General features: G+C 38.8%; 1 protein-coding gene across 2 annotated transcripts in view; it reads left to right on the top strand.

The window, feature by feature from the left end:
* Positions 1-999: 999 nt before the first annotated feature.
* The window catches only part of APBB3 (amyloid beta precursor protein binding family B member 3), a 575,287-nt gene continuing 563,523 nt past the window's right edge, over positions 1,000-12,763 (top strand). For both annotated transcript variants that reach the window (XM_044069016.1, XM_044069015.1), the window contains exon 1: positions 1,000-1,477. In XM_044069016.1, coding sequence (XP_043924951.1) covers positions 1,429-1,477 — 49 coding nt within the window. In that variant the 5' untranslated portion in view covers positions 1,000-1,428. The remainder of the gene's footprint in view (positions 1,478-12,763) is intronic.

Raw genomic sequence — 12,763 nt, 5'->3', positions numbered from 1 at the left:
ATTTTATGTAAAAAATTCCTAACATGGAATGTGTTATAGACCCTTTCAATGTGGAACTTCGAGGAACATGAACTTTTTAAGATCCCAAATGAGGTACGTTCCTCGTAATGAGGTACACTTGAGAGGTATGAACCTGGCAACTTTCTAAGTTTATACAAGCAATATTTAAAATTTGTGCCTGTTTTTGTGCCTTTGTCCCCTGATTATTTTTGGCTTTGTCCAGATTTCTTGTGCTTGCAATTTGAGAGGTATGATGGCCTCAAAAGTACAGATTCTCATATGCCATATTTTAGTAATATTACACACCTGAGCGCGAGTCACGGTAGGTTTATCCATAACATGTATGAGTTGAACATGAAGATAATTGTACTTGAAGAACTGTGGTGTATCTACAAACTGCTTATTTTATATACTTATCTATGTGTGTGCGTTTACTTATAACAAGAGCTTTTCTTTCTGGATATTTCTTTGCAAGGGGAATATGCCCAATAAATAGAGAGACTGGTAGATGGACTTAACTAAAGCAACTTTTTTTCCTTTTACAGTTTCAGGGCTAAACAGCAAAACATATGCATTTTTCTTAACAGTAAGTAGATGCAACAGTTCATGTGGTTTGGGCCAAAAGTGTCAGGCTGTGATTGATGTTTTGGCTTCATTACTGCCCCTCGTCACTACACTAGACTTAAATTGTGCATTTTAACCATGCAAAACATTTAGGTGTAATTATGCTCTGGCTATCATTAGTGCTTAAAGATGTATGTATTTTTAAAGCAGATCTGTTGATTTTCAGTTCTCTCTAGATATGTGCCATTATTCAAGTCTGTCTCCGTTTGTCCTTGAAAAACCTTGGCAGAATAAATACTTGCAGCAACACATTGGAAACTGTAAAGGACTCAATCCATTTCATTTCTTTTTATGAGCACTATATTTAATTCTGGGAGACACAGGGTTAAAGAACCTCCTTAGGGGAATTGAGAGTTGAAAAGGCAGTTAATTCCCACCTTCTTTGATTTTCTGGCAGCATCAGGATTAGTAGCAGATAGTAACTTCCTTAGCCGAGGCACCCTGAGCAGAAACCACTGCAAGATCTCAGCTGCAGAGCTTAGTGACGAACAGACAGACAGAATAGACTGCCTGTGGACAGTGTGTTGTACAATATCGTGTCTTGCCATAGCCTAACTGTGGATAAATAGAGTCCTGTTAGTTGTGATATCTGTTTAATGCTTGCATGATGAGAAGGTGAACTGCATCCTTGTCTCTGAAGAAAACATAATACATGCATGGGCTAATGGTCTGCAGTGCACGCAGGCACACTCTGCAGCAGATCTAAAAGCATTTTGGGGACGTTGGAGTATCTTGGATTTGCTGACTAGAAGAAATGTACTGTAGTTAGCCTTACAAGGGAGAATACTGACCTCAACACACATTATGTTGGGCAAAGATTATATGTTGGCAATCATTATCGTCAATTACGACGGTAGGTTTTTTTTTTTTTTTTTTGCATTGTCTGGATTATTCTCAGTCAGTTTGAAATGAGATGCTGTAAATTATCTTCATTTTGTACCTGCTATAGACACTGCAGCTAAACATTACTAAATATCCTGCCCACTGTAGTCTCTGTAATTAATACTTTTCATTAATGGAATTCTTAATTGACTGTTTGTTTTACTTTCAACCACTAGTGTTTCTTTTTATTACTGTAGCATGAGTACTGTGTTCCCTGGGTTTTAAAATATACACACACGTTGGCAGGCTGTTATGAAGTGCAAATGCTGCAAAGATAGTGACCTATCTTTTTTGTGATTTAAAAGTTCATGGGTTCAAGTTCTCTAGGAATAAGCTCATACTGGAAAACTAGGCATTCAATGGCAGAACTAAACTTGAGCTGGACAGACTGTTTATTTTTTTCAGATGATTTCAAATGAGTATTAAGGGTATCATTTGCAAGGTCGGGGTAATTTTCCATTGTGAAGTTGATGAATTCCCCAGTCCCCCTGCTGACTCACCCAGAAATATTGCAATGTTAAATAAATGCCTTCAAATTCTTATATCTACATCTCCTGTATTTGGCTTGCATCCAAAGTTCAAAGCCCCAGTCCCATCATAGCACAGTGAAAAGATTGCCTGTACTGTCTGCTTATTTCTTGCTCAATGAAACAAAGAATGCAAATAAATATTGTGGGTGCACATGTGTACTTGGTAGTGGCTGGGAGTAGTGGGGAGTCCTACTGGTTTTCTACATTTTGTATTAATAAGGCGATTGTTTGTTTTCAGTGAAAAAAATAAATAAATAAATATATATAATTTTTTTTTGGATATATATCAAGTTCAGTAAAGAGTAATTTATTGCAATTACAAGTATCCATGTATACAGTTCAAAATATTTAAAATAGTTGGGGGGGCTACACCCCCCACACCCACCGATGTGGGCAGTGGTGCCCCCCACACTCCCCCTTTCTATATATACTAACCCCAGGGTCGCACTACAGTGGAGAAAAAGCCGTATATAACTTTCAGTGAAATGTGTTTTCAGTGAATTGTGTTTTCAGTGAATTGAGCTTTCAGTGAATTGTGCACAGTCAAATGTGTTTCCGTGAAATGTGCTTTCAGTCCGTAATATAAATATAAATAAATAAATAAATAAATATATATATATGTGTATATATATATATATATATATATATTTTTTTTTTTTTTCAGTAGGGCGGCCATGGTGATGCAGCGGTTAGCGTTACCGCCTCACAGTAAGAGGTTCCCAGGTTCGATCCATGGCTGGGGTGCCTTCTGTGCGGAGTCTGCATGTCCTCCCTGTGGTCTCGTGGGTTTCCTCCGGGTGCCCCGGTTTCCTCCCACATCCCAAAGATGTAGGCGGATTGAACACTCTAAATTGGCCCTAGGCGTGAGTGCGTGCATGTGTGTGCCTTCTGTGGAAGGTTGGGCACCGGGCTGGCAACTTGACACTGTAAAACTCCACTGCCAGTCATGAGCAGACAGGTGATCTGCTGTGGCGACCCCTAACTGGGAAAAGCTGAAAGAAGAAGAAGACATATATTGTTTTCAGTGAAATATATATTGTTTTAGTGAAATATATATATGTTGTTGTTGTGTCTTTCGGCTTTTTCCGGTTAGGGGTCGCCACAGCGGAACTCCGTTGCTGGCCCTGACGCACAACCTTCAATGAAGTTACGCCTATTCACGCATGTCTCCACACAGAAGACGCTCTAGCTGAGAATCGAACAGGACAACGTCTTACTGTGAGGTGACAACGCTACAGCAGCACCACCACCGCAGTTATATATATATATATATATATATATATATATATATATTTTTTTTTTTTTTGTTTTGTTTTCAGTGAAATATAATATATTGTTTTCAGTGAAATATATATATATATATATATATATATATATATATATATATATATATATATATATATATTTTTTTTTTCAGTGAAATAAATATATATATATATCAGTTCAATCTATGCTGTTGAATACAAAGTAGAAGAACAAAAAAAAAAAAAACACTAGCAGGACTGTCATATACTCTTGTATTTCATATAAGTATATCACAGCTGTCATTGATTCTGACTCAGAATTATACTATGCTCCCCTCACAGAATTGCTGTCAAAATATTATTCAAAGTGAGAACAAAATAATCTCAGTCATTATATTCATAGGCACGCCTTAAAATGGAGAACATTGATATCTGTGCAGTGACTGAGACCTGGTTCAAGGCTCTAGAGAGCACCCCTGCATTACCAGGCTATACCTCATACCACAATTTTTGGCCAACTAACCTGGACCAGAACACCAAAGGTGGAGGTGTGTCCATATTCATTAAGGATATCCACACCCCCAGGCTAGTTGCGCAGCATAATGCATCCGAAGTTATCCAAGTGTAACTAACTCTGGGTAAAACTGCAATCCAAATTGTAGCTTGCTACAGATCCCCCTCCATGCCCCAGGATTCTTACTCCTCTTTTCTTGATATAATGGAAAATATTATATTAGGGTTCAACCAAACACCCTAATAATGGGCGATTTCAACTACCCCATCATTAACTGGGAAAACTACTCATGTACCAACTCCTTCGCTCAACGCTTTCTAGAATTCATAAATTTCAGTGCCCTGGATCAACTTATCCACACTCCCACCAGGGGCAACAATATCCTAGAACTAGTCATTACCAGCATGTTCCACACCTGAAGTCAACTCCTCATTGGTCAGATCCGACCATAAACGAATCACCCTAGATATCCGCATCCCGCCCCCACCCACCATTAAGGAAACTACTGTAAAACATTTCTCCAAAGCCAACCTTATGCTTCTTAAGACAGAAGTAGCAAACTTTGACACCCATGCAGATGGACAATACAGTTTGAATCCTACACAAATGCACTCTATAAACACTTACACGAGTGCATGGATCATGCTATCCCAAACAGAACCAAGACGCTATCCTCAAGAAGCCAATCTGGTGGTCCTCTGCCATAAACAAAAACAGAAGGAAGAAACTGTTACAAAAGAGAGTAAAATCCCGTGAGTGGAGGAGCTCCCTGGTCAGCCTCAGTAAGAAGTTGAGATCCCTTATAAGATCCTCCAAACTAGCTACAAAAACAAAATCGCCACTGATTCTAAGGGCAAACACAAAGCATTCTATAGCTATGTCAAGAATCTCAATGGCAACACCCAGATCTGCTCTGAGTTATGGCACAACAGCAAGAAAATTACATAACCAACTGATATTGCCAACATCCTGGCAGATAGGTTCAGTGCTAACTATATCCCCCTCTCACCCACAAAGGGCCTATATCTATACAGGAAGAATTCAGAGTCCCTGTAATTACATCTATGCAGGTAAAAGCTGCACTCTCTAAAACAAAAAAATACAGAATCCATGGGACTGGACAACATCCCAGGCTGCGTTTTACACTATCTTCAGAACAAACTGGCTCCCCACCTAAGCACCATGTTCAATCATAGTCTCATGTCAGGCTTTGTGCCCACTGAATGGCTCACAGCAACGGTTATCCCACTGCACAAAGAGGGAGCCACCACTGATCCTGACAAATATCACCCTATTAGCCTGACGAGCCTGGTCTGCAAGGCCATGGAACACATCATCATGGAACTCATAAACAAAGACATTGGTAACCTCCAAACTCTGGACCCCACCAAGTTCGGGTTTGTGAAGGGCAGATCATGCCTTCTGAACCTGATCGACATCTTTGAGGCAGTCACCAAAGCCGTAGACCAGGGTAAGGTGGTTCACAAAGCCTATCTTGACCTCGCCAAGGCTTTCAACACCATCCCCCCTTCTGGAATTATAGCTAAACTCACTAAACTAAGTATAAATCCCTACATCACAAGATGGGTTGCCAACTGGCTCACTGACCGAATCCACACTGTAAAAGTTGCAGACTCCAAATCTGACTTCAAACTAGTGGTAAGTGGGGTACCACAGGGTTCAGTCCTGGGACCTCTTCTGTTTGGTATCTACTTTTCTGAAGTACAGGCTAACACAGAAGGTCTCTGGCTAATGAAGTTTGCAGATGACTGCAAACTAGTAGCCATAGTCGAGTCCCCAAATGATGTGGACATCCTACATAAGGGCCTCACTGAAACAGATGCCTGGTGTCAGAGGCATGGCCTCAAGCTCAATGCCAAAAAGTGCATTGTCATCCCCTTTGGTTAAAAACTCTGTACCCATGAACTACCACATAAATGGCAGTCTACGTAACGCCGAATGTGTGATAATAGACCTTGGGACCCAGGTGGACAGTAGTCTCTCCTTTGATAATCACATTGCCACAGTAGTCAGGAAATCCTACTATGTGGCACACCTTATCACAAAAGGGTTCTCATCCAGGAAAAAAGAGGTCATTGCTCCCTCTGCTCGGCACTCATTAGACCCATTATAGAGTACAACGCCCCTTTTGGAATGTACCTCACAAGACATCTGCAGCAGCTGGAAAGGCCACAGAAGTACCTCACAAAGAGGATTGCTGGCCTCAAACAGATGCTCTACACTGACCGTCTCAAAAAACTGCAGCTTTACTCTGTAGCATATCGCCTAGTCCGAGGTGATCTCTGTCTAACATATAAAGCTATGTTAAACCCAGAGCTGTTGGACATGCTACACCTAAAGCAATCCCAATTCCTCCGAGCTACATGCTCTAGGGACCTAAACCTTGTCACCACAATACACAGAACATGCTGGAGGGATAGATTCCTGTCCCAGAGACTTCCCATACTCTGGAACAAGTTACCCATCTATGTCGAGCAAAGTTCCTCATTAGCACTCTTCAAGAAAAATCTTGATGAATGGTGGAAAATAGGAAATACACCCCGGGGATTACTTTTGTGACACTGCTCGACAGGGGCATAGGAAATTAACTTTCTTGGGTGGCGTAAGCCAGGGAACCTTGTTGGCTAGGCTTACTTAGGCCCTTGGGTCGATAGCCTAGTACCTACCTATGAGACGTGTTCTTAAAATAATGTATACAGCTATACAGCTTATATATATATATATATATATATATATATATATATATATATATATATATATATTTATTTTATTTATTTATTTTTTTCTTCCTACCAGTTTCTTAAGATGATGTCATCAGTGTTTTCATGTCTCTCATTTTGGCTCACATCTGTTTAGACATGTCCCTTATTCATGATTATGTCATCAGTGTTTTCATATCTCTCATTTTGGCTCACATCTGTTTAGACTGTCCCTTATTCATGATGCAGAAATAACAGTCATGAAAAGGAAGAAAGGCCATCATAATTTGCTGATAAAGTGAAACTGTCTAAGCAGAGTAACAGTGTGATAATCAAAGCCAACAGGACACACATATTCCTAAACATTACTATATCATGCTCTCTCTGCAGTTTGAGAATTTCCATCACCTCAAAGATGGGACTTTTATGAGTTCATGGTGGGTTACCAGGCTGGTACAATGTCTGCTAAGATAATAAAGTCTGTAGATAAAGCTGTCGGAGCACAGCTGCTGGAAAATCACATGCTGTTTAAATCTGCAGAAATATGTTTGAAATAAATATAAAACGTGCTGAATCTTCATTACATGGTATCAAATGCAAAATAATTTTATTAGCTGCTATATGCACTAAGCATTTGACTATGTGAATATGAAATATGTCACTGTTTCTTTAAATGTTCAAGAATGATGTGCATTTTAATGCAGTCTGGTTCAGTCATTGTATAGCATATCAAACATACAGGCATCTAAATTGTGCAGCATAGTGTAAATTAATAATTCAGTGGGTCTGTATCATACATACCTTGAATAATACATGGTCTACCTGCTTGGATCTGAAACAATCTAACCAGAGTATCAATTATTCAGCTGCAATAAAAGACATCCTAGCTCACCTTGCATAAGATATAGTACAACTTTATGTTATTTATGGGTTCTTAATTGGCTAATGCAGCTAGCTAGCTTCTAGCCAGCTTACCATATCTGTGGTCACCGCTTTGTAACTGGAGAACGTGTCCTTCCCCCATACTTCTATTAGTTTTGCAAAAATTAAAGTGAAATATATAAAACTAAAGCAACATGAAATCAAAATAGGAAAGTTAGTTGCATAAAACTATGAAAACTCCTACTGAATTACTTCACTTTGACTGTTTAGTTTAAAGCTTCCCCAAAGCCCTACACTTCAATTCACTATTTGATTACATACCCTATATAAATATAGGTTTTATTGCAGTTTGTTTATACCTCTGCTTAGCTAATACATTATTACATGGTCTGATTTTTGTTTTATTGGCTATACTCATGTTCACTATTGTAGATGGTGTAGTGGAACATGTTAGTGCTGCTGACTAGCACATTGTGGTTTTCCAGTTAGCAGGAGGACCTTCTGTGCTGAGTTTGAATGTATTCCCTGTACCAATGTTCAGAGGGTAGGCCAGACCAGTTCCCACCCACATACCAAATATATCAAACTGACCATGCACATCTACATGCGTGCTGTATGTGTGTGGGTGTGTTCGCAATCTGCAACAGACTGGCATCCTATCTGGACTGATTTCTCTGTCTTGAACCTACTGAGTGTAAAGATAGGTGCTGGCTTCTCTATAACCCTGAACATAAAGTGGGCAGTGATAGAATGAATGATTTGACTGACTGAATGAACCAATTTTAGTATTGCTGATATTAGTTGTCAGAAGATATGGCATTCGGTGTGAGTGGTAAGGGTTAGAGGATTTATTTTTGTGGTGCCCAAGCTCTACAAATAATATATATGTGTATATATAATGTATATACGAGAGATAGATCTACTTCACATGACTTAAAACTCATTTGACGGAGACCACAATACCTAATCTTCAAAATACTGAAAGCTCATTTGACTGAGTCTCATTATACTGAAAGCTTACAATGCTGAATTTCAAAATACTGAATTTTAAGTGACAGACATGCACACTTACAACACCAGTGACTAACTCTTTCCAGAACTTAAAAACTACTTTCTTACCCTTTTAACAGAAACTGGACAGTATAAAACCAAACTATGTGGGGGGCTGCATCCCCCACACCCCCCTAACATATATATACAAACTCCAGGATCACACTACAGTGGGGAAAAGGGCATATACCCTTTACTTACCTTACAATACTGTATACAATGTCACTACAGTTGGGAGAGCACAAAACGTCTGCCATATTACTTTAGACACTTCCTATAAAAATGTAAAGAGGCATAACTACATTTAGAAACACTATAACTACTTTCTACACTGCTATCTGTATTCTGACAGTTGCCACTTTAAGTTACAATAGTGTTTTTTATCACAAGTAAGTCACAGGTGAAGGGAAACACAAATCACGTCTATGGCTTAAAATTCAGTATTTTGAAATTCAGCATTGTAAGCTTTCAGCATGATGAGACTCGGTCAAATGAGTTTCAGTATTTTGAAAATTAGGCATTGTGGTCTCAGTCAAATGAAATTCAGTATTTTGAGTTTTCAGTAATGTGAATTAGACTGATTTTATATATGTATATAAGCACAGATGTATACCTATGGCTGTCTATATTACCTGTATGGGCTCTTCCAAGATAATCAATTTGTATGGTCAACAGCTGTTCTGGTGACAAGGTATGAATGACAGTTGATATGGTTGATGTTGCATGTGTGAGATCTCTGTAATAGTGGGGGAATGGGATATACGTCCTTTTCCCACTACTATGCAATCTTAGAGGTGGAGTGTGTGTATGATGCAATCTCAGAGGTGGCGTGTGTGTGTGTGTGTGTGTGTGTGTGTGTGTGTGTGTGTGTGTGTGTGTGTGCACATACATATATGTATGTATCTACACGTATACTGTATGGGTCTACCTGACTTTGTCAAAATCTCACTTCATCAAATATCAGTTCATCGACACTCAAAATATCAAAATCGCACTTCATCAGAGCAGCACAACAAGGAATATTTTCCCACAGTAAGTAACTTGTTATGCGAGATGGAGAACTTTGCTCTCTTCCCAACTGTTGTGCAATCTTGGAATTGGTATATTTAGTTAAGGAAGGTGTGGGGGGCATAGCCCCCCACACTGGGGCATGTGGGGGCATAGATCCCCCACATGGGTGGGTTAGGGATGGTGCGGTTTAGGTTTTGTTTCTGTTTTTGGGTAACTTTTTACTTACCGTGGGAAAATCTTCCTTGTTCTACTGCTTCAATGAAGTGCAATTTCGATATTTTGAGTGTCGATGAACTGAGAGTCGAAGTGGGATTTCAACAAACTGAGGTAAATCCGTATATATAGACACACAGGCGTACTTACTATAATTAAAACACCCATCAAATACAAAAGGTCGAGAACACAAACGTCAACAGAACACCATGCATACATGAGGAAAATCCTGTCTTATGCAAAGGAAAAGTTATAAAAAAGACAAAAACGTATTTCTTTGCAGGAGTAAAGCACCCTACAACTCCCACACTCCCTGCTAATATATTTTTATATTTTTTTTAATTTATGCTTTTTTTTTGACCAGGTTAGTTCGACTTGGCTAATGGCCTCTTCTTAGGGGATACCTGAGGTGGTATTTATACTACTATGGAAAATTTGACCAGGGCAGTAGGAACTTCTACTCTTTTGTGATAGATGCTGTGTGGTCTTTTACATCCAGATGAGCTACTACCAATGCAAGCAGATTGTACCTTTTTTTTTTTTTTTTTTTTTTTTGTACTTTTGCACCGACTCTGAGACTATACTATCCCCAGCATAGGGGACCATTACTCGGACACTGGAGGCTGTTAAAACTCATGTACCTGATGATTATCTGCATTGTTGATCAGGTGTCTCGACATAACAGAGGTCAACATTTAGGAGTTTCATCTAAAGTCACAACTCAAATATATATATGCAAATGCATACATACATATGGGAGCTATATGATTTATCACCGCACGCATTTCATTACCTGTTGAAACATTGATGTTTTTCATCGGTGGTACAGGTGTTCAAATAATGTAATGGGCAAATTGCATTAGATTGACCATTTTATAATTCAAGGGCTTTTCCCATGTAAAAGTTGGTTTTGTTTCACTTTTGGTAATTGCAAATGTAATGTATTGGTTTACATTTGAGATTACTTTTTTGATGATTTTAGTGGCTATTAATAGTAATCATCAATGAGTTTGATGTCTTGTGCCTTGGACAAACTCACTGGTGATGAATAATTTATATGATCAAACTCTAATATATGTGTGTGTGTATATATGTATGTGTGTATATATATATATATATATATATATATATATATATACACATGCATTTTATATTATATAAATATACACACACACATACATTTTATATATATATATATATATATAAAATGTGTGTGTGTAATATATATATATATATATATATATATATATATATATATATATATATATATATATATATATATATATATATATTCACTCCAAGACTGCACAAAAGCAGGTAAGGGCAAATTCTCAGATCCTGCTGTAATACAATATTGCACAGAAAGCAGCCTACTGCAGGGGAGGTATGGGAGATATATTTTTGAGTTGTATGTTCTATGTTCATTTTTCTGAGCATGCATTATACATGATCAGCAGTGTGTGTGATGATTAGTTTTTGTTGCTGAAAGGTACTGAGATATTCTGCAGACTGATCATCTAACATATATTTAAGAACACTACAGGTGCTCTAGTTATAAAAACTCAAAAACCACCGTCTCAAAGGCAGTGACTTGAGTGCCTCATAGCCTGTGAAGACTGCTACTTGCACATGAAGTTGAATACGAGTTCAGGCAAGCACCTGTAGGGAGGGAGCGAGAGGGAAACTTTAGGCTTGGGGAGCATGAAGGACATTTTGGGTCTAGGAAACATAAAGGGAGTGTTAGTGCTAGGGAACAATCAAGGACTTTAGTTTTAGGGAGAAGGGTTGCAGTTTTTTAGGTTTAGGAAGCAACTGGGGTCTTTATTGTTAGAGCGTGGAAATGGAGGTTTAGGGTAAGGGAGTGAGGACTCTGGTTTGGAAGTGGGTGAGATTTTAGGATTAGGGCTTACACCTAGTAGGGCTATATAGGATTTGTAGGGTTGGATGTTTGGGGGGGCTTCATAGAACACCTCCCATACACACATACATAGACACATACATACATGCATACTGTTGCTCAAAATGAAGAATATTCTTATCTGGAAAAACTTGTCCTACCATTTGACACATTTTGTGCTATTGTCAAGGTAGCTTGAGAGACGGGCAACAGTGTCTGCTGCTAATCCGAGGAGTTGGGAGTCTTTGGAGAAGTAAACTGTGAAATACCATAACAAGGCCTTTAGAGAAATCTTAGGACACTTGGCATCTACAGTATTCAAAGTTCCTTTTCTGATTAATAAGGTTAAAGAAGGCTAGGAGGGCATTTTCTGTGCTATAATGTGGATGGACGCTGTGTTGGGTGGACGTAAACAATTATTTGTCTAAAAGCTACTACATGACAATGTATACATTTTTTTTAGGAATATAGAGGGGAAGGAGATGATAGTGAGGGGGATCTAACTGGATAATTTAATGGACCTTTGTGCAGAAGGGCAATGTTGGCGAACAAGGGGTCTGTACAAAGGTTTCTCGGATGGATCTATGATTAACATGGATATAACATGATAGTACTTTTGCTTCTCTTTTAATGTATTCCATTAGTGGATCATCTACTGCAAGGGTAGTTGGTTTTAGTTTTCGGAGATATTTTTTGATGATACTGGCGATGACTTGTTTTAAAGTGAAAACATTGCTGTGAGAGGTGGCTAAGAATTAGCGGGTGATGCAGAATGTTGGTTTTGAGTAAACTGGTGGCAGCTTTAATGCAGTATTCATTCAGTCTGCATTGTGTGTGTGTATATGTGTGTGTATATATGTGTGTGTCTATGTATGTGTATATATATGGGTCTACCTGACAACACCGACACATCACAACACCGACAACGAAATCACCGACACAGTATTCATTCAGTCTGCATTGTGTGTGTGTATATGTGTGTGCATATATGTGTGTGTCTCACCGACACCACATAACCGACAGTTCACAAACACGAAACCTCACATGCTCGACACACCATAATACCGACAATCAACAAACAAAACAAATCCCCTGTCCAAAAAGCACACACACAACACAAGCACACCAAAATCCTCACAAACCCACACTAAACCTCACATACACAACTATCTACAACCTTAACCCAAACCCTAACC

The sequence above is a fragment of the Protopterus annectens genome, chromosome 4.part0 (assembly GCF_019279795.1).
Source record: "Protopterus annectens isolate FY-2018-M chromosome 4.part0, PAN1.0, whole genome shotgun sequence".
Lineage (NCBI taxonomy): Eukaryota > Metazoa > Chordata > Ceratodontiformes > Protopteridae > Protopterus > Protopterus annectens.
The sequence above is the reverse complement of the archived record's forward strand: the minus strand, read 5'-3'. Positions and strand labels throughout refer to the sequence as shown.